The sequence below is a fragment of the Schistocerca piceifrons genome, chromosome 6 (assembly GCF_021461385.2).
Source record: "Schistocerca piceifrons isolate TAMUIC-IGC-003096 chromosome 6, iqSchPice1.1, whole genome shotgun sequence".
Lineage (NCBI taxonomy): Eukaryota > Metazoa > Arthropoda > Insecta > Orthoptera > Acrididae > Schistocerca > Schistocerca piceifrons.
In genome coordinates this window covers 43,459,103-43,486,372 of record NC_060143.1, presented here as the reverse complement: position 1 = coordinate 43,486,372, position 27,270 = coordinate 43,459,103, and the positions used below count along the sequence as shown (strand labels likewise).

General features: G+C 38.5%; 1 protein-coding gene across 1 annotated transcript in view; it reads right to left on the bottom strand.

The window, feature by feature from the left end:
• The window catches only part of LOC124803015, a 625,123-nt gene that overhangs the window by 64,929 nt on the left and 532,924 nt on the right, over nt 1-27,270 (bottom strand). Inside the window, exons 10-13 of the mRNA XM_047264121.1 lie at nt 17,418-17,539; nt 12,686-12,990; nt 9,679-9,834; nt 8,632-8,780 (exon numbers count right to left, since the gene is read on the bottom strand). Of these exons, the coding sequence (XP_047120077.1) occupies nt 8,632-8,780; nt 9,679-9,834; nt 12,686-12,990; nt 17,418-17,539 (732 nt within the window). The remainder of the gene's footprint in view (nt 1-8,631; nt 8,781-9,678; nt 9,835-12,685; nt 12,991-17,417; nt 17,540-27,270) is intronic.

Genomic DNA, 27,270 nt, shown 5'->3' with positions numbered 1-27,270 from the left:
CAATTTCTTGAAATTTTTCATTTTGCCGAGAAATATGCGGGAGTAAGTAATATTTTGCCTGACTCTTCCGGGAAAGTACTCTCAAAATTTCAGTAGTAAATCTCTGTGTAATGCATCACACCTCTCTTGTAACATCTGGCAATGGGGTTTGTTGTGCATCTCTGTAACACTCTCACACAAACAGAATGATCCCATGATGACATAAGCCAATCTTTATTGGTCCCCCCTCCCCCGCCCAACCAGTCCTGTCTGGCAGGGGTCTCATACTGAATAACAACACTCAAGAATCGGCCAACAAGTGCCTTGTAAGCCACTTCTTTCATGGATGAGATACATTTCCTTAACATCTTGGCATCTGATTTTCCTACTATTTGTTTTATGTGGTCATTCCACTTACTGTTGCTCTGGATAGATACTCCTGGATATTTAACAGCAGTTCCTGTTCCCAGCAATTCGTCATCAATAGTGTAGCTGTATAGCAGTGGATTACTTTTCCTATGTGTGAGCAATATGTTACATTTATTTACGTTCAGGGTCAACTGCCAGAGCCTTTTTTTGGCCCTTCTGCAAATAGTAACTGTCTTCTGGTGTTCTTCCCTTCTTATACACAACCACATCATCTGCAAACAGATTTAAAGAACTTCCAACGCTTTCTATTAGATAATTTACACTGAAGAGCCAAAGAAACTGGTACACCTGTCTAATATTGTGTAGGGCCCCCATGAGCGCGAAGAAGTGCCGCAACACGATGGGGCATGGACTAATGTCTGAAGTAGTGCTGGAGGGAATTGACACCATGAATTCTGCAGGGCTTTCCATAAATCTCCAAGAGTATCAGGGGGGTGGAGATCTCTTCTGAACAGCATGTTGCAAGGCATCCCAAATATGCTCAATGATGTTCATGTCTGGGGAGTTTGGTAGCCATCGGAAGTGTTTAAACTTAGAAGAGTTTCCTGGAGTCACTCTGTTGCAATTCTGGATGTGTGGGATGTTGCATTGTCCTGCTGGAATTTTCCAAGCCCATCAGAATGCACAATGGACTTGAATGGATGTAGGTGATCAGACAGGATGCTTACATACATGTCACCTGTCAGAGTCATATCTAGACATATCAGGGGTACCATATCACTCCAACTACACATGCCCCACACCATTACAGAGCCTCCAGCAGCTTGAACAGTCCTCTGCTGTCATGCAGGGTCCATGGATTCATGATATTGTCTCCATACCCGTACACGTCCATCCGCTTGATACAATCTGAAACGAGACTCGTCTGACCAGGTAACATGTTTCCAGTCATCAACAGTCCAATGTCGCAGTTGATGGGCCCAGGCAAGGTGTAAAACTTTGTGCCATGCTCTCATCAAGGGTACACGAGTGGACCTTCAGCTCTGGAAGTCCATAACGATGATGTTTTTCGTTGAATTGTTCACACGCTGAAACTTGTTGATCGCCCTGCACTGAAATCTGCAAAAAATTTGCAGAAGGGTTGCACTTCTGTCATGCTAGACGATTCTGTTCAGTCATCGTTGGTCCTGTTCTTGCAGGATGTTTTTCCGGCCACAGCAACATCAGAGATTTGATGTTTACCAGATTCCTGATATTCATGGTACACTCGTAAAACAGTCGCACGCATCTGTCCTATAACCCTCCTTGAGAACAGGAACAACCTGCACTTTTTCCTGTCATTAGGTACGCTTCATCACTCCAGCGAAATACAATGAACTGGTGCTAGAAGGGAGCAAGTTCTTTGCCTTTCCATTACTAAGTAATTGTACTTTCTTTTCTATATGATCAACCATCTCAATTTCTGCCATTTCGATGTCCGTACAGTAACTGAAAGAAAGCACTATATTACACTCTTCCACAGTTAAACAGTTCCGGAAGACCGAATTCCATATTTTGGCCTTTTCTGTGTCATTTTCTGTTTCAGTACTATTATGGCTGGTGAGTGAGAGGACAGATGACTTCAAACTACGTACTCATTTTTGTTTGGGGTTTTTAGTCAGATCGGTTGACAAAATCTGAGTCACTGAACACTTCCCCCATTGCTCTCCTCATACTAACATTCACTTACTTCATCACTCTCTTGAACCTCTTAGTTTTCATAGCAGTTTTCTAATATGGCTATTAAACAACTAGTCTAAGGCATAGTGAACGAGATTTTTTTTTTTTTTTTCCATTTTTGCCCCACTTCATCATCTTCAGCATTGAATATTTGATGTTATCTACTCAGATACTCTGTAATTTATATCCTGTCACTTTTTCAGAGTAGAAATATTTTCCCATCTTTCTTAACATTCCTTGTAATACCTGTAGTCATAGATGCTGTCACAGCCTTATGATCACTGATACCCTCCTCTACATCAAATAATTTGAGAAGTTTAGGTCTGTTTGTTGCTAGGAGATATAAGACATAACCTTCACAAGTTGATTCTCTATCTTATCTGCTCAAAGTAATTTTTGGACAACATATTCAGAATAAAGGTGCACAAATCTCTGTCTCTGGCATCAGTTTTGACAGCATGACTCTCCAAATCTATACCTGGGTGAGTTGAACAGTCTGACCGGGAAACATTCACAAAATTCTAAAGGTTCTCTCTAAAGTGTTCAACCTTTATAGTCTCCAACACAGGTGGTCTATGAAAGCGTCTAAGAACAATTTTTGACCCACCTTTGATGCTTAACTTCACCAAGATTAATTCATACTCTGAATCCATGTTACTCTCATTAGTTATTATTGCATTCTTTACTGAAATAAACACACCACCACCAATGGCAACTAACCCATCCTTATCATAAAAATATTAATCTGAATTTAGGATTTCATTGCTATTCACTTTTGGTTTCAAACAACTTTCTGTTCCTAATGGTCTCTGAGCATTATAACCTTCAAATAAGAGATAATAATTATGGGACCTAACCACAGATGCTCGTACAGTTTGCTAGTATCATATTAACCTCTTCTATTTTTGATCTGCATGGACGAGCATTCTCTGACAGTAAGGTGACAAATGTATCTTCAGTTTTGGTGGGAAATTCATCTCTGATCCAAAGGGGACTACTCAGCTAAGCAAATGTATATGGAATATGATGGTATCCTCTGGAAAAGGTTAACAGAAACAGAAAACTTGCATCAACAAAGCTTGAACTAATACTGAACTTTGATAATTGCTTTACTACTTCTCTAGTTTGCTTCATAAAGTTGGAGGACACAGCTATTTACATTGATTTGTGGGTTCCGTGACAAGTTCAACAACCACATGGGAGCGTCTGTAATGACTGATCGAAACTCTTAAGCAATTATGGCATCCTACTATTTCCATTTTCACTGAGCATGGCAGCAACAATTTTTCACACAAAAAAGAAAAGAATTTAACATTCAACTTCTCACTGATGGACACCATTACAGCAATTACAATAATGAAGAATGATGCAAGAGGAACAAGGTTTCAGACCAATTTTCTTGCTAGACTTATGCTCAAACAATGATGAAGGAACACAGATGCATGATTAGAATTTCATGTCTGGTTGATGATGAGCTCATTACAAATGGAGCACAGGCTCAGAATGTACAATGATTGGCAACAACAGAAAAACTACACCACTTCATTTGGTCAAAGAAATGAAGGTGAACAAACCGTGGATTTCAATTCAATATAATCAAAGAAACAGACATTTCAGAGTAAATCCAAATCAGATAATCACTGAAAGTTATTTCAATGTGAGCAGTTGAGGATTCTTGGGGAGGGGGATGGGGAGGGGGATGGGGAGGGGGAGGGGGGGGGACCTGAACCAGTAATTCAGTGAATGTAATGTATAATTACATTTTTATTGCTCCTGTCAAATTTTCTGTTTTCATAATGTTAATTCACACAGGGTTTTGAATAACATGTTTATAACTTTCTTGCAATTTACACTTTATGAAACAATGTTCGTGGAGAGAACACTGATGTAATTGACAAAAAATGATTCTGACATAGCGGTGATCTTCAAATAATGTTTGCAAGTGTTATGTGGTCAACTTTCTTGAGCCATGGGCACCCTAGTCAGAAGGTCTGAACCAGTAAAAATCTGAACAGTTCATGGTGCTAGTGCTTCGTTTCCTGCCGATGCCAAGCTCTCTTAGTCGGAAGAAGAAATGACTTCAGGTGAATGTTCACTTGTTTCTTGATAATACCTATACTCTGCAAGCAACCTTACAGTGTGTAATAAAGGGTGCTTTGTGTAACAGTGTCACTTTCCTCTTTTGCTGTTCCATTCATGTATAGTTTGCGGGAAGACTGATTTAAGCCACTGTGTATGCTCTAATTTCATTAATTTCATCTTCAGAGCAATCTCATGAGATATACTTGGGAGGATACAGAACAGGGTGTATCAAAAAGAATCATCCGATTTGGCACATCTATGTTCTGAAACTAATTAACATATACAATGAATTTTGTTTTTTGATGGAATGGGAAACTCAAAAAGCTTTTTTTTCATACCCCTTCGTAGGTGTTCAATATTCCCCCCATTGAGATGCACAGCATGTGTCAATGAAGTATTCAAATTGTTCCAATACTGCAGCCAGCATGTCTTGAGTTACAGCTTCCACAGCTGCTGCTGCTGTGCACTGTCTCAGTTCATTTATTGTTGTTGGTAACAGAGGCACATAAACAGTCTTTCATAAATCTCCACAAGAAATAGTTACATACAATCAGGTCTGTTGACCTTGGAGGCCAGTAATGTAAAGCTGAATCATCTGCTCCAGTACAAGTGATCCATCGTTCAGTAATCCTCAGATTTCAAAATTCCCACACTTTCAGTGGCCAGTGTGGCAGTGCCCCATCCTGTTGGTAAATGAAGTTGTTCGACTCAGTCTCCAACTGTGGGAAAAGAAAGTTTCCAAGCTTATCAAGGTATGTGCTTCCTGTAACAGTGTTCTCAGAAAAGGAAACTGGACCATATACCTTTTCCTGTAAAACTGCACTAAACACATTAAATTTTGGAGAGTTCCTCTAATGTTGTAGAATTTCATGTGGTTGTTCCATACCCCATATTCTCACATTATGACTGTTCACCTGTCCATTTAAATGGAATGTTGCCTCATCACTAAACACTAAGCGTGAAGAAAACCGTCATCCTCCATCTTGCCAAGAACAAAATTACAGAACTCCACACGTTGTTGTTTGTCACCTTCAGGAAGAGCTTGCAGCAGCTGAATTTTGTACGGTTTCATGTGTAAAAGTCAACACAACACATGCCAGATGAACATTGGGGGCATGTTGAACTGTCGAGCCACATGGTAAATGGATTTCTGCACAATTCCTTTTGAAACTACGGTGTATGCGTTAGACATCTGTGTCAGACACTCGTGGACGGCCCGGCGATTTGCCTTTACACAAACAAACTGTTTCTCGGAACTGTTCACGCCATCGTCTAATGCTCTGTGCTGTAGGAGGATCCACACAATACCTAGTACAAAAATCACACTGAACAGTTATTACTGACCCTCACTGCGCAAAATGTAGAACACACAAAGCTTTCTGTTGTCCTGACATCAGTTTTATTAGAACTGAAGTGGGGGCACACTGCATGAACCATGAAAAACTTGAGAGTTTTCTCTTTCCTACAGTACATTGTTCACAAACACATCTTAAATAACATAATAGTTATGATTATTTTTTAAATCTGATGATTCTTTTTGATAGACCCTGTATGTTGGTTGACTCTTCTAGGAATATACACTCTTGGTACTTTAATGGTACACCATACTGAGATGCAGAACACCTCTCCTGCAATGTGTGCCACTGGAGTTGGGTGAGCCTCTCCATGACACTTATGTATCAACCTGTAACGAAACTTGTGCTCTGCTTAGGATCGTCTCTATTTCCTCTACCAATCTTAGCTTTCAATTACTGTGTCCTATGCAAAAAGCAGCATTATTGTGGCCATGTTGTTCCAGTGTTAACTTAGCCATGTGATTAAAATCATATGCAGAGGACATCAACTTTCAGTATTTGTAGTTAATAATATAGTTTTGTTTGTGGTTCATATACACACTGAACACACTGTCACCTGCTAGTATACTGGGACCAGTAGATTTCAACTGACAAAGATACTTCTGTGAACCATTGTGCCAGAAGTTCATTTGTGCACCGTGCAGTGTTGTTTGTAGCTTTGTGTACTGATTGACGAATTGTGTTGTTAACTGTTTCTGTAAGTAGATGTTTAGTGTTCTCTTTCACAGATTTAATGTATGAAATATTACAACAATAAATAGGAAAACTTTTTCAATGGAAGAGAAAGTGGAATGTCTTGAAAGAATTTATGTATGCTGCAGAGCATTCACAGCGTTAACACAAAGTTTAGGGATATCAACGTCTATGCTAAACACCATAACCAAAAGAAAGACTGTTTCAGATAGCACTTGTAACTAACAGTGGGTCAAGTTCAAATAACATTAAATATCCCACTTATTCTAAATATGCAGAGCCAGAAAAAAATCACAAACAACAGCATGGTGATGTGCAGAAATGCTATAGCAGTGGTCAATATGCTTGGAACTGAAGACTTCTCTACATCACAGGGGTGGATAGGAAGGTCCAATAAGTGGTACAATCTGCTGTACAAAGCTGCATGCAGTGAAGGAAACAATTGGAACACAAAAACTTTTAGTGAATTGTAAAAGAACTTGTAAAGCAGTATAGACCTAAGGACATCTTCAACATAGATGAAACTGGTCACTCTTTCAGTGCCCTTCCAAAACAGACGTTTACTTTTGAGGCCAATAATTGCCCCAAGGAAGAAACACAGTAAAGTTTGCCCTACAGCAAGGCACTAACACTGATGGCACTGAAAAATTAAATAGTTTGTGACTGGAAAAAAAGTTGCTACAAAAATGTAAAAACAATGTTCATGAAATACAGTGTCAAAAACAAAGCCTGGATGAATCTGAATAATTTGAGAAGCAACCACATGCCTTGACGCAAGAATGGGAACCTGTAAAAGGAAAATTATCCTGTATATGGATTGTTAACCTGCACATCCAAAAAATATACATTTAAGCAATATACATTTAGAGTTCCTGTCACCAAACTGCACAAACAAATTGCAGGCTTTGGATTTGGGCAAAAATGCCTTCAAAGCTGATTACACGAAAGCCATTGTACATAAATAGTTTGATGGATGCTCCTATGAAGTGCTAATTTTAGATGCTTTGCGATATACTGTCAAAGGAAGAACTGAGACTGAGTGAGTCCACCATCCCCATCTACTTTTGGAAAGTGAGATACCTTCAGGCAGATGAATGGAACTGATCTGACATACCAGGTCTTGAGTAATAATATGGTACTGGCAGGATTGAAGCTGTGAGGACAGGTTGTGAGTCGTGCTTGGGTAGATCAGTCGATAGAGCACTTGCTTGCGAAAGGCAAAGGTTCAGAGTTCAAGTCTCTGTTGTCAATGCTGAAAGTGTATCTGTTGAAGATAGACTGGCTTTCATATAATAAAAAAAATAAAAGATGACAGTGAAGCAACTCATGGAAATAATAATAGTGGGGTTCCTGCTATTGCAGATGTAAATGCAGCAGTGAAGAGAGTAAAAAAATTATATTAGTGCTGCAAATGTTGATGTCAAAGCTTTACATTGTGTTTATCAACTGGAAAACCTTATTGAATGAAATTCAGAAAACAAAGCAATGCATGATTTAGATTTTTTGCTAAAAAGTAGGACTACAGTACCTATTGTTCATTACGTAAGGCCATCCACGTTAAATGTCAGTATAATAAATAAAATGGCTTATTAGTCTTTAATAAAGATTGTTCTTTAAAAACTACAGCACGATATGGTAATACACCCCCCCCCCCCCCCCCCCCCAATGTCTTGGTTGTGGTGAGAGTTTGATCTATACTGTAGCCTGATGTCTGGTTTAGGTTTGAAAATGACAAATGCTTGAGAGTTGATGAAGAAAATGAATGTGGACGTGAAATAAGGCTATAGTGACATACTGAACTGTAGCATAGACCAATATCTGTGTTTGCATGTCATATGTAAAGCAATTTGCAGTATTTTACACACTTTTCATTACAAATTTTAAAATGGCTAGGTAAGTTCAGGATGCTATTTTCAGCCACTGATGTTACTTTTCCCAACACTTTAGCAGGACAAATTTCACAAAAAATTACATGTTTTCTAACACTTAAACTGAATATTTTCATAGCACGCAAGCATAAATATGACAACTTCCAAATAAGACACCTCACCATCACAAACACTTAAACCAACATGTTGGCTGCTCAGTTTGGTACTATCTGCCTCCCTCCAAAATATGTCCTTTTTAGTGTGATTTGTTGTGCTGAAGTGTCAGGAAGTAGAGGTAAGAGTAGTAGTAGTAGTAGTAGTAGTAGTAAGGAATTAAGGAAGAGGTCAGCTCCTTGAGTAACTTGCACCATTTAAAAAGTAATTTCCCACATTTCATGTTTTCCCAAATTTTACATTTTTTTAAATCACTTGAATACTGTAAAACATGGGTTTTACTGAAGTTTGTCCTTTAAAATTTACATACCAATCACAGTTTTGAATGGAGATACACCTGGTTTTTCAAAACAATTACAATGAAACAAGTCCTCTGTCCCGACTTCCCTCACCTGGAGACTCCTGATGGTGTGAGGGTGAGGCTCTTGGGCTTCTCTTTGCCTTCTCTCTTCTCTCTTTATCCCTTTCCCTCTCTTGTTGTTCCCTTTCACGTTCCTTCTCTTCTTCACGAATTCGCCTGTGTTCTTCCTCCAGTTTCAGTCTGCAAAAATTGTTTGAAACAATCTTTGGAAAAACAAAAAGCTACAATGTTAAACATCAGGAACTTAAACATTCAAAAAATGACAAGTGTAACATACATTTGCAAATTTGATATATAAAAGAAACCATATAGCCCATAATATTTCTTCTCAGGCTTTGTTTCGTCCATTATAAAATATATATTACAGAAATATAAAAGAAAATAAAAGGAAAAAAAAAAACCTACACGAGTTCCAGCTTTTATATCACACACCCTTGCTTTGAATTCTATCAAACTACTTAATACATCTGCAGAATATTGCTAAAATGACAGCCACACTTTTAATAAATCATGTAAAAAAAAAAAAAAAAAAAAAAAGCTATGACAAAAACCAGGATGCAATACCTTTCAAGCCTGCAACAGCAGCAGATATGAAAATTTCACAACCCCGTAACATTACTAGTGTGTCCTGAACAGGAAAATGGAAAAAGCTGTGTTCATATTTTAGTAACTGATTTTCAAATGCTCCATTCAACTATACCCTTGGGAACAAACTTTTTTAAAGAAGCCAATGATAATTTGTTTAAATAGAGTTCAACAACTAAGTTCAGTGATGCACCAAAAACATCAGTTTGGCAGAGGGGGCAACCTTATACCAAAATTACATAAGGTAGGTCAACCAGCAACAATACAAATAAAAGAAAATTTTCAAAGATCCACCACAAAATATTTGATATAACTCAACACCCCCCCCCCCCCCCAAAAAAAAGTCTTGAGTAGTTTCCTCACTGAGTACATACTAAAAAACTTACTTAAAACAGCTGCCTTCCATAGCTAAAACTCTGTAAGTGGAACTTAATCATACGTTCAAGGAAATAACAGTTCTAAGTTAAAAACCATTAGCAGTAACATATCTCACCGCTCATGCATGCCTGGTGATATAACTCCAAAGGGTGTTGGAAGCATGTCAGGAGAATACCGTGGCAGCCCATAAAGGTAGGTTGTAGGGGGTAGAGGTGGAAATAATGGTGAACGTAACATTCCACAACGCTCCAAGCATAGCTGTCCTTCCAGGCTGGAACATAATGAAAAATAAATATGTATTTAAAGTCTATTACATCATATCCTGTGTCGTCATAATAAGTACCATCAATAACATTACCAAAGAATAGCTAATAGATTCGGAATCAGTACTTGGAAAAACTGACTGTATGATACGTCATTTTAAAGAGGAAACATGGCAGAATATAATACGCCAATAAAAAAAAATTCGATTTTTTAACCCAAAATCCGATTCCGTATCCCTCTTAATGCCAGTGTGTGTGTGTGTGTGTGTGTGTGTGTGTGTGTGTGTGTGTGTGGGGGGGGGGGGGGGGGGGGGGGGGGGGCGCTTTTCTGAAGAAGGCTTGGACCGAAAGCTAAATGTGTAACAGTCCTTTTCATTGTGCCTGCCTGAAACTCAATGTGTCATCTTTACAGTGGGTAGCAATCTATCCTTTTCCTAATATTGTTGACATTCCAATCTGGAGTTTTCACACATATTGTCGACATTCCAATCTGGAGTTTTCACACATATTGTCGACATTCCAATCTGGAGTTTTCACACATATTGTCGACATTCAAACCTGGAGTTTTCACATATATTGTCGACATTCAAACCTGGAGTTTTCACATATATTGTCGACATTTTAAGTTATGGAATAAAGAAAGAAACAAACTCTTATTTCCAATTCTATATGCAACTTACCCACCACTTTCTTTTATGTAAATGTATCTTACTCCCCATGAGATTCTGTACATTTCTCACCACTCATCTATGGCACAGTCAATAACAGGGTGTATATGTAGACAAGAAAAAAGAATTCCCGGATTTCCCGGTTAAAAACGCGCATCTTCCCACGTCAAAATACCCTTCTTCAAAGGTGAAAAATACACTTTTTCTATGATAAGTGACTTGGAGCTATAAAAATATCAATCCTCTGAATGGTAAAGGTTTTATATACCAGCGTGAAACTTCAGAGAACAAAAACTCGGAGGGGGGGGATTAATTAAGGAAAGATCTGTGATGATATAGTAATATTTGCATATTACTAGAGGTATGCTGCTTATTTTTTGATTCGTATTATGAAAGTATAGATTTGAAACATCACATTACTTTATGAAGCACTGAAATCGAGACTGAGATGCACTTATGTAAGCCAGTCATAGCTCATGTCACGTGTTTTCACCAGCCAATGACAGCAGATATTCAGAGCATAGGACACGCTACATTCATAGCCAATACCAACATCACTGTTAAGTAGTGTGAACACACAGAAGTTAATGGCTTAAATTAATGTACACATGTAGCTACAAGAAAAGTTAAACTTTCACATATAACATCGGTCTTTAAGATTAATAAGCTGCAAGAAAATCTGAGCTTTCACTTATAATATTAGTCTTTTTTTGCGTGTGTTACACTTTAAGATACATCATACAAAGTGCCAATAAAATTTTCAAAAATGACATTAATATCAGGTCTTTTGGGCTCGAAATTCTTATAAGTGGCTAGTCCTCAATGAAGAAAGTTTTAGGTAAGAGTCAAACGCTCTATGATTGGAGAAATTCATTGCACATTTACAAATGTAACATAATTCATCTTGTGTAAAAGGAGATTTACTTTGAAACTAACGCTTTTTCAAAGTGCCATCCGCAATATTTTCCCATGACATGTTTCAGTAGTTGCCAGACAGCACCAGAAAATAGGTGTTACTGCGTGTGGGTAGCTACAATGACGTAGGAAGCCCTTATGTTCGTTCATATAGAGCATTAAGAGATTTACACGATGTCAAAAGAATTTCGTAAACCATACTAAAATGCATAATTCAGCTTAAAGTGCACATTCATATGACCAGATTAACAATGAACTAGGCCTCAACATGGTATTAAGCTTTTCAGTGTGGTTTTCAGGACAAAAATTTTCTAGGAGTACCAACGCTGTATGTTTGCTTCTTTATTATGGCATAACGCCATACATACCAGATGATGAAAATGTGCACTTTAAATTCAGTGAACAGTTGAAACTAGCCAATAGTGCGGAATGAAACACTTCGTTCAAATAAATTGGCTGCCTCTGGGGAAAAGATTAATAAAAGCCACATTTATTTAGCAAACCAACAAAAATAACTTCATTATTGCGCAAGGCAACTGACCCCCAAAAACGTGCAAAGAAAATGAAATAAGAAAACTGAAATTAATAACATATGTTAGCTTTCTGTATGGTGTGAATGTATTTTAATTGGCTTGACAGCTCCCAACCACAGAAATCCGTTTTGTTTTCATTTTTCATGTGAGAAGTGTAAATGAAGAGGAAATAGCAAAATCACTAAACGTAAACGTGGCTTATGTGGAGACTAACCCCCTCCCCACTACAAACCGGACTGCTGTGCGCAAGTGCAAATCTGGCAGCTTGGGTGTGCCAGAAAAATTCGCCCTGATAGCATCTGGCTGCTTGTTGCTACTGCTGATACAGCTAACAGCCACACTTCACTTAGCCGGAAGCAGGAAAAGGTACTGCCCATATGCAACTCAACAGTGCACGCATGGGAGCCTGCGAGCACCTGCTCAAACGAACTTAACGTAAACAGTTGTGATTTCATGCTCATCGGAAGCAGTTTATTGTTATGAAGTATTTCATAGTCTTCGTCCTAAAACCTTTGACACACTTTGTTGTTTCAGTTTTTAGCAGTCAAAATTACAAAAATTTAACTGAAGACTAAAACAATGAAAAATTTCTGGGTTTTCCCATTTTCTCCTGGATGAAAAAATTCCTGGTTTTTTTCCCAAATTTCCTAGTTGTCCCGGAGCATATACATCCTCAATAACTACACACAAAATCACATATGCAAAACAAGTTTTACTTCAATAAATAATTTTATATGCCTTACCCATAGGGGTGCTGCAAATGTGTGGGGTACAGGCCGTGGTGATACTGAGCATAAGCTGTTGCAGCAGTAGGATCCAAGGCAAATGCAGCAGGAGGCAGAGGTGGGGGCGGATGTCCAATTCGCGACTCCTCTGGCCGATAAGGCTGGAAACCACTACGTGCCAACATTGGAGCAGCTGAGGACTCGGGAGCAGGTGGAGCGACAGCACTGCTCCCAGCAGCTGTACCTCGACCACCAAAGACTTCCTCTCCTGGTCTTGAGGAGCTACCACGAGATGATCCATGTTGCTCGTGAGATGTGCGTTCCTGCTTGACGGGTGAATAGTTGTATTCAGTTGAAGAGTATCATTCAGAACAAAATTACACTAAAACACATCTGTTAGCACAAGTGATATTTAAAGAACAGCTCACTTTTTCTGTCAAGCAGGATCAAGTGAGTACTAACAAACTGAAAATGATAAAACATTCAACAAAGACATTATTTACACATGTTCATTCAGACATTTATATACAACTTCATATCATTCTACCATTCTCTTGCATTCACAAAACCAAAGAAAATTGTGGAATCCAAAATACAAACAGATGTTGTAAGAATATATTTGTGCTTACAGATTTTATCAGTCACACGAATTACTGTACATTTTTAAGCCTCGTGGATGATTTTAAGTTCACTGATACTGTGTTACCTCAGTTGACTCTAGCTCGTGTGGTTCCGAGTGACACACAGACAAAGAAACAATCTTCCTGATTCTGTGTCTGATTAAATTTTTGATGTTCAGAAATGAAGTTTAGGGTTTAATATGTTATCAGAAACAGAGCGGGAGGAGCTAGGAAATCTTTTGTGTACATCTCAAGTATTTGTCTTAGACGATTCCAGTAAACCATAGAAAACTTAAATCTGGATGGCTGACGAAGAATTGAACCTCAGTTCTACCCTCTACCCTCTGGAACACAAGTCCAGTGTCTTAAACATTGCACAACATCACTCAGTTTTTATGGTTGGAGTTCTATCTGAAACATGTTATGGTATTATTTCATGTTTTGATATCTGAATACACACTCTCCACCTTCTTCATATTTATAATAGTTTCTCTTTTACAAATGATAAGACAGAAAATTTTGACCGCTACCCACCATAAGAATTAATGCTGCCGCTTGATGATGTTGGCTCATAATGCAGTAAGGAAGTGTGTAAACAGACCAGAGACCAAAGGAGAATCATTCTAGCAATGACATGGGCTGCAAATGGGGAAATCCACTTATGTAAGTGACAGACAAAGGGCATACTGTTACATCCCAGTGCCTGGGAACAAGCATCTCAGAAACATCGAAGTTGATCAGATGTTTGTTCGCTACTGTCATAAGCGTCTATGAAAAGTGATTGAAGGATAGTGAAACCATGAGTATGCAACAACGTGTTGGACACCCATGCCGCATCACAAAACATGAAGTCAATGGCCTATTAGCTCTGTAAAGCAGGATAGGCAGAGTATAATCCTGGCACAGGCACAAGTGTTTCAGAGCACATCATTTGGTATACACTGCTGAAAACGTGGCTTCACAGATGATGACCTCTAAGTGTTCTCATGTTCATCCAATGACAATGCTAACTGTAACTGCAGTGGAAACAGGATCATTGAGATTGGATAGTGGATAAATGGAAAAGCATCACCTTATCAGAAGGACCATGTTTCGTGTTACATGCGGTCATAACCAGATACACCTTCATCTAAGTGAATGGCTGCTTGAAACCTCCCCTGCACCATTGTTGCAGGCTGGTGAGAGTAGTAGTATGCTATGGGGAACATCTATCTTAGATTCCAAGACCCCACTGTTAGTAGTTAAAGATACCATGGCAGCAGCAAACATTATTGTAGACCAGCTGCAGCCATTCAAGTTTGAGAACTTCCATGATGGTGGTGGAATCTTCCACCACAACAACTGTCCATGCACCAGACCAGACTCATGTACAGTGGTTGGGGAAGTATGACAGTGAACTCATGCTGATGTCTTTGCCTCCTTATTCACCAGATCTGAATTTGATTGAACACATCTGGGACACTATCACGCGCCAACTCCACGACCATAAACCACCTGCTCATAATTTACAGGAAGTTCATGAACTGTGCATAGACATCGCGTGCCACATATATCCAGAAATGACCTGTGCATAGACATATGGTGTCACATATACCCAGAAATCTTGCAAGGACTTGACAAAAATATGTGCCTTATGAACTCATTGGAGAACAGCATTTCAAAGGTAGACCAACACACTATTCCACAAGTGATCATAATGTTTTGGCCCATCAGCTGATGCAAGTTGAGAAATATGGCATGGAACTTTTAGAACTGAATTACAAATAATAATAATAATAACAATAATAGAGGATATTGGGAAAGAAAGTGTAAATGTGACAAGGAATTTACAGATATATGTGAAACATGATGTAAGAGGAAGCAGAAGCAGAAGAAGAAGAAGAAGAAGAAGAAGAAGTGAAGTTGCCCACTACGAAGAAAATTTATACGAAACAGTTTTTATGTAGTTGCCTCTTTTTTTTCTCTCATTGATCTGATGGATGGACATACAAGAACAACATGCAAATTAAGTGGTACACTTATCAATACATTTGAGATATTGAAGATCTATCAACCAGGTTATATCTTGATGGATGGTGGAAAATATGATATGTGAAGAAGAAGAAGAAGAAGGAGGAGAAGGAGAAGAAGAAGAAGAAGAAGAAGAAGGAGAAGGAGAAGAAGAAGAAGAAGAAGTGAAGTTGCCAGAATGGATGAGTAGGTAATCTACTGGGCTCAGCTTCTAAGTTAAGATATATTCATGACTAATTCCACAAGACAATTTTTTAAGTGTGTGATTACAAGAAGTACATGTGCCTGCACCAGAGGGTTTTGCATATTGTACTTCATATGTTGTACTCTTGGCGTAAGTAAGTGGTATGTGAAACGCTCTTGCACAGTGTGTCATTATCAATATCTGGAAATTGTACAGCTCTATCAGACCAACTGAATCATCCAACCACTTGATGGTATTCTGTTCATCTCTTTGAGCACAGAACCCCAATACACCTTGATACATACCTCAAACAACTAAATGTTAGCCAAGAGAGGAGTCATTTTTGTCTTTCTGTTCACATTCATGAAACTGATGACAATAACTGTACAATACTTACTCAGATCTGAAAATGAAGAGAGAAGAAATCAGTTGTGTCGTTGAAAGAGAGACCATCCTGGCATCTGCCTAGAATGATTTACGGAAACCACAGAAAATGTCAATAAGGGTGGTAAGACTGGGAATGAAAGTCCGTTTGTATAAAATAAGAGAAAAAAATTATGGTCCCTCAGCGAGCTGCTCTCTCACAATGAAGGTCATATTTAAATGAAACCGGATGCAATCACCCCCAGCCCTACTGCTTTCAAAGGCTCCCAAACAAATGCAGCCCATTGATAACTTACTTATTTTTGTTTTCTAGTACTCACTTCATGTCATCTGTGTAAAACCTGCACTCCAAGGAGGAGCCAAGTTGCTCAAATAGCTTTCACAGCCTCTGTCCTCACAAATGGCTCAAAAGTAAACCGCAATGTCTTGAATATCAGATTGTAACTATTCACGCGTTCTCACTGTTAATTTGTGATAAAATACTGTTAAAACTATAAATTGTAAACCTTTCATTGTTGGAATCAATTGATTGGATTATCAATAAGAGCTTATTCATGAAGACTTCAACAGGATCAATGAATCATTAATATGACATACGTATAGAAAATATAAATGATTAGAGATGAAAAACAGATACAAATGCTCGACGGCACCACCTGAGCAGCATACAAGCCTGGTAAGTACTGTGTCAACCAACTGTAGTACGTTGGTCTTGTTTTTTATATGTACTTTGTCATACATTAAAATAGTGTTAGAATTATTAGTAAGCAACATGATTCATTCCAGTGAGATGCCCATATATTGTGATTGGTCATGATTTGTCAACAGATAAATCAGCTGAACCTGGAACTGTTGGGTTCATCAAAAACATGTAAGAGTCACACTGCCTTGCCAACACAAAATGATACCACATAATTAACCACACACTGAAAACTGTTATGAATCATCAGCTTGCATTAATAGGGATTTTCATTTCATGAAATTGCTTCTCATAAAAATATAATGTCATTACTGAGATCAGGAAGTTATAACCGTTGCTATGAACAGTAAGCACTCCCACCAACAACTGTTATTGTACATACATCATTGCTGGCTTGATTTGGGCCCTTTCTAGAGCTATGCTGTAATATCATAACTTCATGCATATAACTAAGAAAATCAAAAGGCTTTCTCACAGCACAGCTGATATGTTAGCAGATCACATAAAGAGCACTGTGTATGCAGTCCTTGTAACACCTCTAGCAATCAAAAGTAACAAACTTGAGACCTGCGTTGAAGCAGCCAGGTAGGAAATGAGAAAAAGTTCAATTTTACTTAGACTGGATTCTGCAAGTAGCTCTTTCTTCTACAGCAGAGCAAATAGTCATTAAAACACAGATTTCGAGCCAGTTATTTGGCTGCTCCAGTTTAAAAGAATCTAAGGAAAAGCTATAAAAATGATTAAAAAATTAAAATTTGATGGTTGTGATACTTCCACACACACAAATAAATACTTCTGGTTCTTCCCGGTGACTAACCGTGAATATTATTGCAATGCATAATGTTAACTTACCTTACGGCTGTCTTGCGAAGTGGTTCCCAATGTGGGAGAAGTTCCTCTAACAAGGGGTGGCGGACCCCGGCTCTTGGGCGAAACTTGCCTGGTTGGTGGTGGCTCCCCCTCACATTCACGTTCTGTGTCAGAAAAATATTATTTGTTCTGCACTACAGTCAAGATTAAGTGAAAGCATTACCTAAGCTGTTAATTATCAGGATTCAACGGTGCAAAATAATGGGATCATCTGATCACATACACTGCATAATGAATAGTAAATTCAAAATGGTTCAAATGGCTCTGAGCACTATGGGACTTAACTTCTGAGGTCATCAGTCCCCTAGAACTACTTAAACTTAACTAACCCAAGGACATCACACACATTCATGCCCGAGGCAGGATTCGAACCTGCGACCGTAGCGGTCACGCGGTTCCAGACTGTAGCGCCTAGAACCACTCGGCCACTTCGGCCGGTGAATAGTAAATTCAAATTTGTTCACCAAACAAATGAAAAATATGATGGCTCAAATACAAGGTAGCATAAATTACAGGCAGAATGTGCAAATGAGCATTAGAAAGTAAATTTGAATTCACAGTTCCTTTATGTTTCCAACAATTTCAGGTATAAAATAAATAAGTAAATAAATAAATTCACGAGGAAAAATACTGCTGATAATATTTTTTACGAATGTCAATACGAACTGCAAACTGAAGACCCAGCCAGTTACAAGAACAGTTAGTGTTGAAAATAAGCAGCCCTTATACATCACTAAATAGCATCTAAGAAAAACAGTCTCATGAATGTTATTCCATGTGACTGACGTATCTGCAACAATTCTAAAGCTAGACTGTAAGTTTCTCAACTTTTGTAATTAGTTGAGACAAACTTCTCCCAGGACCAGCTAATTTAGACTGTTTAACGTAGCCTAGTGGGTACAATACCAGTCTCCAGCCCTGGGGGTTCTGGGTTCAAACTTGGGTAGTGACAGGGATTTTTTCTTATTCCAGTCCCTCCAGAATGGCATCATGTTCACCCAACTGCTGTTACAGACAGTCTGTAAATGTGTGTGTGTGTGTGTGTGTGTGTGTGTGTGTGTGTGTGTGTGTGCGCGCGCGAGTGTATACCCGTCCTTTTTTCCCCCCTAAGGTACGTCTTTCCGCTCCCGGGATTGGAATGACTCCTTACCCTCTCCCTTAAAACCCACATCCTTTCGTCTTTCCCTCTCCTTCCCTCTTTCCTGATGAGGCAACAGTTTGTTGCGAAAGCTTGAATTTTGTGTGTATGTTTGTGTTTGTTTGTGTGTCTGTCGACCTGCCAGCACTTTCATTTGGTAAGTCACTAACTTATTTTATTTTATTTTTAATTCAATGTACCTCCTCTTTCTTTAACTAACACACTGCTATCTGCATTTTTGAGTCCATCAGAAACAGAGATCGGAAACTTATTTTTGATAAGTCTCACAGTAATCAAACTTGAGTTTTAACTGATTCCTTAAATTTTGAAGATTATACTCCTTTGCGCTCTTGTTGGACTAAATATGCCCAAAAGGCATGATGGATCAACTCTAAACCAAATTATTGATCAAGAGCTAATTTGCATTTGATATTATACACTCGCAACCTTATGAAGGTCACAACCATTGCTGAGGCAACTTTCTTCCTGTTTCTGGGATGTCTTTTGCTTTCCCTGGGTACTTCTAGTTACGGCAGTTCGTTCCATCTGAATGCATAATGATATATAAACACAACTGAGTAATTAACCATAATTTGTGCAAATATTCTGTGCAGATAACCCATAGGAATCATTCATTCACTGTGTTCAGTAGCAGAAATGTGAGAATTCACTCACAAGAATAATGTAAGAAGTTGTGATAATAAAAGCAGCAATTGTTAATCCAGTTGACTTTAAAGTGCAAGGTGTGATTTACTTGCTCTAAGTGAAGAACATCTGCATGACTGCTAGGTATATTGTTGATGATTGTTTCATTCTGTATCAGCTGTCATGTGGTATTACTGTATTAACCCCTTTAGTTAGCTAGTTCTGTTACATGATCCATGGATCATTTTGCACAATATATCATAATGATGTAGAACGAGCCATTTTACATTCACATCACAAATTAATTTGTACATATGGTTGAATTCGCAACACTTCTGAAGTATTTCTAAGGCATACAGACATGAGTTACTAATTACTACCCACCATCTTTTACACATTGCAGTAACAGAAACTTTTTTGAGGAACAGCAGGAGCTCTCAAGGAGAAACTTTCTCATTTTGTTATCAAATTTTACTTTGCTTTCTGTCAGACATTTTATATCACTGGGTAAGTGATCAAAAATTTTTGTTGCAGCAGTGTGCATCCCTTTTTGTGCTAAACACAGGCTTAATGAGGAGTAATGAAAGTCATTTTTTCCTTCTGGCTCTGTAATTATGTACCTCATTGTTCCTTTTCAACTGTAATGCATTATTTACAGTGAACTTCGTGAGGGAATAAATGCACTGTGAAGCAATAGTCAGAATGCTCTACTCCTTAAACAGGTGTCTAAAAGATGATCAGGGGTGAACACCACATATCCTTACAACACATTTTTGTGCAATGAAGACTTACTTTCTTAAAGACAAGTTACCACAGAACATTATTCCATATGGCACTATTGAGTGAATACATGCAAAATATGTTAACTAACTCTCCAACATTTTCAATGATTCTATGCACAAATGTAGCTGAATGAAGTTTTTGCAGGAGTTCCAAAACGCATATTTTTCCAATTTAAATTCTCATCAATACGGACACCTAAGAACTGCCAAGTTTCCACCCTATTTATTATTTCCTCACCATGTGTTACACTTATCATTGATGTAGTACATTGCAAAGGGACACCCTCCTCTAGCATTACTTTTTCTCAACAGAAGAAGTCGATGCCACTACTAATTTTTGAATTTTGAACAGGTCAATATTATCTCACCAGTTTTTCTAAACAATTCCATATGATTTTGTGCACAATGTGTTATATTTCAAACTAAAATCTATAAAAAGAAATTACTTTATTTAGGTTGAAACAATCGATATATACTAGCTCTGTATGTACAGTTTTTTTTTTTTAGAAAGTTTTGAAATTATGAAATATTTGGCACGCTTAAAATTTCCATTATTAATTACACAATTTGATAGCATTTATTATGTTTATTTCTGGATTCATTTACAAAATAATAACAAACTACTACAAATTCATTTGTCACGAAAGATTGTAAACCCTTGGGAATATTGTTATTACCGCAGAGTGAAGTAGTAGTGGGTACGCCTCTGATGTGAATGGAGGTGTTTTTGTATTTTGGAAGAACAATGTAATTTCGGCTTTGTTAACATGAAAATTCAAGATATATATATATATATAGAGAGAGAGAGAGAGAGAAAAATGTGAGAGAACGTCAATTTGGAACCATGAGAAACTAAAATGTCAAAATTTTCAGATTCAAGAACCAGCCATTTGACATGAAGAATTGGAGCAACTACAAGAAAATAAGAAAAAAAAGTTATTGTAAATCTTACTCCTCTCATATTTTTGAGAAAGAGAGACTTTACCATCAACAATAGTAGAGGCATCAACAAATTGTGGGAGGGGAAGATAAGAACCTGTAGATGTGCAGAACTTAATATGTTGTGACTTTTTAAAATTGTGGGTGAGACCATTCACAGAAAATAGTCAATGATACTTTTAAGAACTCTGTTTACTATTTCTTCTGTTTTTATGTGAATGCTTGGACTGATTAAAATACTAGTATCGTTTGCAAAAAAAAGAACTAATTCTGTTTGTTGTATACTAGATGAAAGATCGTTTACATATGTGAGGAACAGATGTTGGTAAAAATGTATTCACAGTGAAATTTATGTAATATGGCTTATAGACATCACCTATAACAGTTAGTCTTCCTTTGATTCTCTTCCTGCTCATTCATTAATGGATGCTGACAAACACACGAGGCATTTCTATTCTATGAACTGCAGTATGTAGTGGCTTTCTGTACTTGAAAGTCATGTCCACTGCTTTATGTTACCTAACCAAGATATCCTTCATCACCCGTTTCTTCCGTTATCCTTGACCTCTCCTTCTCCACATAAGTACATAATTTATATATAAAAAACAAAGATGAGGTGACTTACCGAACAAAAGCGCTGGCAGGTCGATAGATACACAAACAAACACAAACATACACACAAAATTCAAGCTTTCGCAACAAACTGTTGCCTCATCAGGAAAGAGGGAAGGAGAGTGGAAGACGAAAGGAAGTGGGTTTTAAGGGAGAGGGTAAGGAGTCATTCCAATCCCGGGAGCGGAAAGACTTACCTTAGGGGGAAAAAAGGACAGGTATACACTAGCACACACGCACATATCCATCCACACATACAGACATATTTAAAGACAAAGAGTTTGGGCAGAGATGTCAGTCGAGGCAGAAGTGTAGAGGCAAAGAAGTTGTTGAAAGACAGGTGAGGTATGAGTGGCAGCAACTTGAAATTAGCGGAGATTGAGACCTGGCGGATGACGAGAAGAGAGGATATACTGAAGGGCAAGTTCCCATCTCCGGAGTTCGGATAGGTTGGTGTTGGTGGGAAGTATCCAGATAACCCGGACGGTGTAACACTGTGCCAAGATGTGCTGGCTGTGCACCAAGGCATGTTTAGCCACAGAGGATCACCCTGTGGCTAAACATGCCTTGGTGCACAGCCAGCACATCTTGGCACAGTGTTACACCGTCCGGGTTATCTGGATACTTCCCACCAACACCAACCTATCCGAACTCCGGAGATGGGAACTTGCCCTTCAGTATATCCTCTCTTCTCGTCATCCGCCAGGCCTCAATCTCCGCTAATTTCAAGTTGCCGCCACTCATGCCTCACCTGTCTTTCAACAACTTCTTTGCCTCTACACTTCTGCCTCGACTGACATCTCTGCCCAAACTCTTTGTCTTTAAATATGTCTGCTTCTGTCTGTATGTGTGGATGGATATGTGCGTGTGTGCTAGTGTATACCTGTCCTTTTTTCCCCCTAAGGTAAGTCTTTCCGCTCCCGGGATTGGAATGACTCCTTACCCTCTCCCTTAAAACCCACTTCCTTTCGTCTTCCCCTCTCCTTCCCTCTTTCCTGATGAGGCAACAGTTTGTTGCGAAAGCTTGAATTTTGTGTGTATGTTTGTGTTTGTTTGTGTGTCTATCGACCTGCCAGCGCTTTTGTTCGGTAAGTCACCTCATCTTTGTTTTTATATATAATTTTTCCCACGTGGAATGTTTCCTTCCATTATATTAAGTACATAATTTGGTATTCCATAATGTATGTCTTAGGTAAACAGGGTTTCTTCTTTTAAACATCGTTAACATTTACTGTGGTTTGTGTACTGTTGCAACACTTTCTTGCTAGTTATTCTTGTTGACCATTGATCACAGTGTTTCAAACACTAAAAAGCAAATTTGCATTTAAAAGGCCTTGAGCTTCTTTGTTGTTGGCATATTTGGTGCCCATCCTCCAGAACCATACGTAAGTACAGACCAGCTATAGCAATTTACAAATCAAACTAAGGTTTATGTCTAGATCTGTACGTGCAAGAAATTTCTTGAATTTTATGGAAGCATTACTAGCATTTTCTATGTGACTTATCTCCACTCTTCACAGTGCCATGTTACAAGGTACTCAAACTTGTCTACTCCACATATTAAGTAGTCACAGATCCGCATTTGTAAAAGAGTCTGGCTGTTGCGTGACATTTTTGGTGCTGATATTCAGACCTAGACTACTGCTGTAATCTCCTATTATGTTGACAAGCTGTAAAAAATCATCTTTATTATCAGCAGTCAATATTATATGCCAGCATACCTAATGTTGTTGTTGAAGACTGCACTAATCTTTATGTCTTTCATTGTATCACTATCAAAGATAATCCCTGGATACAAACTGAATAACTGGGATGACAGAACACATCCTATTCAGACTCCTCTACAGATATTAATGAAGTCAGTGACCTCGTTATCAAACGTAATCTGTGGTCTCTGATTCTGATGTAAATTAACTATATAGCTGTTGTCTTTCTGATCCTTGTCCATTCTTTTGAGAATTTCCCAAGTTTATGATGTTGTACTCTATCGATGGCAGAGATTTTTAACCTGATCATTTCAGTTTTGCAACAGAACTTGTACTGCTTCTTTTCTATCACAACCCAAACTGCTGCCAACCAACTAACTTCACACATATTTTCATACAACTTTTGATGAATGGCTTTCAGAAATATTTTTAAGGAATGGATCATGAGATTATTTTGCACATTTTCGGTAATGGAATGACAGTTGATAATAGCTACTAGGTGGAGTAATGACATGCATCATAAATTTTGTAAAAAAGTTTGTGTAAGACTCTGATGCCTTCTTCATCAAGGCATATACTGAGTTCCACTGGATTTCCAGAGGGCCCTGTTTTTTTTTATTGGTTTTTGAGTTTTAGATGGGTTTCTTGATTTCTTCTTCCATAAGCGGATCTGCTACATCATCATTTCTAGAAATCTCAACATGCAGTCTGTCCGAAAAGATGTTCCTAATACAGTCCTCTTGCGTCTCTTTCCTCTCAGTTATATCAAAAACTGTTTTATTATTTTTGCTGAGACCGTTTTGTTCTATGTATACCAGCAGTTTCTTCTAATCTTTTTCGTAGAGTTAAAAATCATCATGTCAGTATTACGAAAAGGAGACTGCTATTCACCATGTATACGAGACACTGACTCGCAATTGGGTACAACAAAATGACTGCTATACATTTGAGCTCTTGGACAAAAGATCTCAGCTTCAAGTATACTCCATCATCAGATAAACTTACTCCACTGGTCACTTAGAAGAATGTGGTTGCTATAGGCAAAGTTGCTGAAGCAATCCAATCTGTGTCACATCATGATACACAGCAGTAATCTTGGGCCAGCCAGAGTGTTCAGTTACTACAATTCTACAATACAATTTTGAAGAGAGGATATTAGCTACTTGAATGATCAAATGCTAAATTGTACAATTTATTGCAAAGAAATTATCAAGGAACTCTATCTCTCTCCTCACCCCTACCACCTCCCACAGTCCCACTGTCTACGTGCTGCAATAAGGCCATAAACCCAACCACCCAGGACACACCATTGTGGCTGGTTACTGCACCTCTGCCAAGAGAATTTATGCTCTCACAGACCAACACCTTCACCCGGTTACCCATAACCAATCCTCCTATACAAAAAAAAAACATCAAATATTGCCTCCACAGACTCTCCATAGTTCGTGTTTCTTTACCACTGCATCCTGCTCATCACTATTCTGCCACCTCCCTCTACACTGACTTCCCTAATGTCCTTGGCCTTGCCACTACTGAACACCTTTACCAGTGCCCAATTGATTCCCAGCCTACAGCAGCCCTTTTGGTCACAATGACCAAGTATACCCTCACCAATTATTACTCCACCTTTGATGGCATCATCTACAATCAAATCTGTGGAACAGCAATGGGCACCCGCATGGCATCATCCCATGTAAAACTACTCACGGACAATTTAGAGGAATCCTTCCTAACCACAAGAACTCCAAAGCCCTCACCTGGTTCAGATTCACTTATGACAGTTTCAAAATCTGGACTGAGGATGAGGACACCCTATCGATATTCTCCACCACTCACTTCACCTGGCTGTTCTCTTCTCAGCAAGCCACCTTCCTCGATGTTGACATCCACCTCAAAGATAACTCTATCAGTACCTCCCATCTGTATCAAACCTACCAACCACCAGCAACACCCTCACTTCGAAAGCTGCCACCCATTCCACACCAAGAAGTCCCTCCCATACGGTCTTGGCAATTGCAGCCGCCCCGTCAGTAGTGATGAGCAATCCATATCCAAATATACTACGGGTCTCACTGAGGTCTTAACAGACTAAAATTACCATCCCAAACTTTTATGGAAACATATTTCCCATGCAAGCGGCGGGATCAGCTCCAGGTGGTAATTTCATCTTCTTCAAGGAAAAAATATTGTTTAACAAAGCACCTAGCATAAAGCACATGTTGGTATATAGATTATTCGTATAATTTTGAAATACACCCCTCTTGGTTTTTGAAAATTTTTGAACACATTCTAAGTTGATTTCTGAACGAACCATATGCTGATATTTCAATGTGTGTGTATGTGCATCATGTCACTGCCAGAGGAGTCCCAATCACATCAAGAAATAAATAACTTTCCCAAGGACAAGAGGGAATGGGGCTATATGAGGTGAGCCGAATTAACCCCAACACTTGAATACCAATCGCTGTTTGTGTATGTGGTATAATGACTGCATGAATGATAAGTGTTGTTATAATTACGAGGCCTGTTCAGAAAGTAAGCTCCGATTGATTGCCAAATAGAAACCACAGTGAACATCAGAAATGTTTTACTTCTAACAATTAGCTACACCTTTCAGCTACTTTTCTACGTAGTCGTCGTTCTGACTTAGACTTTTGTCATAGCGTTGTACCAACTTTTCAATAGCCTCATCATAGAAGGCAGCCGCCAGTGCTTTCCGCCAATTCTCCACGCTGGCCTACACCTCGTTGTCTGTGTCAAAATGTTGTCTTCAAAGACAGCGGTTCATGTGACCAGAGATGAAACTCAGGGGGAGACAATTGCGGACTGTATTGTGGGTAATCTAACATTTCCATTTGAAAACGATGCAGGAGCATCTTCATTGCCCCTGCAGAATGCGGCTGAGAATTGTCTTGAAGAAGAAACAGCACGACAGTTATGTAATGTTAGCTGCATAGCTTCAGGCGAAATTTCTCACCAGGCCCTCGTACTTGGCGGCAGACACTATTTTCTAGACATCTTTACGCACTCACTGCGAGCTCAGAAATGAGAAGAGCTACGTGATGCTAACTGGGGTTATACTAGAGACACTACCCAACACATCTGTGCAAAGCTTTATCGGATTTTCATAGTCGTTTCCATTTCGCGACCAATCGGAGCTTACTTTCTGAACGCCCCTCGTAATAGCGAAATTCATAGATTCAGGTTACCAGAGTGGAAATAAATTACTAACAGGAATAACAGATAAGAAAGATTACGGTACATATTATCTTCTTGATGTAGCTATGAAAATGAAATTTTTACAGAAAATTTTTGCTGTTGTACAGTCCCCAGTTAGCAGCCGCTTAAGGGGACTTAGAACGTAAAAAATATTTTTTTTTTAACATTTTCGTATTTTTATCTCGTTATAAAATTTGCAATTTTCCGAATAAAAAGATATATATATATCACTTATAAACTCAAGTGTGAAGTTTTTTAAAACAAAGTGTTTTTAAGAAACGTGGGTTTCATGGTAATCGATTTTTGAATAAAGGGAACCATTGTGATCCACATGTGGCGTGTGAAGTTGCAGAAAATGAAATATAGGCAAACTTGTCAGTATCTAGAGAAACACCCATTAGTGCTTCGAAGATTATAATAAAACTTTGTGAGGCACCATTTTCTCAAAACGAAACTGATGTAAATGGTAGGTTCGGTTGCATTCTGATAGATTTACACATCCTAACAAGGGTGTTAGGTGGATGTGTGTGTTGTACGATATGTGGAGGGCCAGTTAGTTTACATGAAGACAGTGAGGTATCAAATGGACTAGCCAGGAAACTTATCATTAATTGTGCCAGCTGTAAATATACTCATTCATTTTGGAATTCTGATAAGTGTAAAGATAATTATTTTGAAGTAAATGTCAGGTGGTTTTATGGACTGAGAGCTATTGGCAAAGGACACACTGCAGCAGAAACAATGTGTGCCGTGATGAATATGTCACACCCACCTTGTAAAATCGACAAGTATGC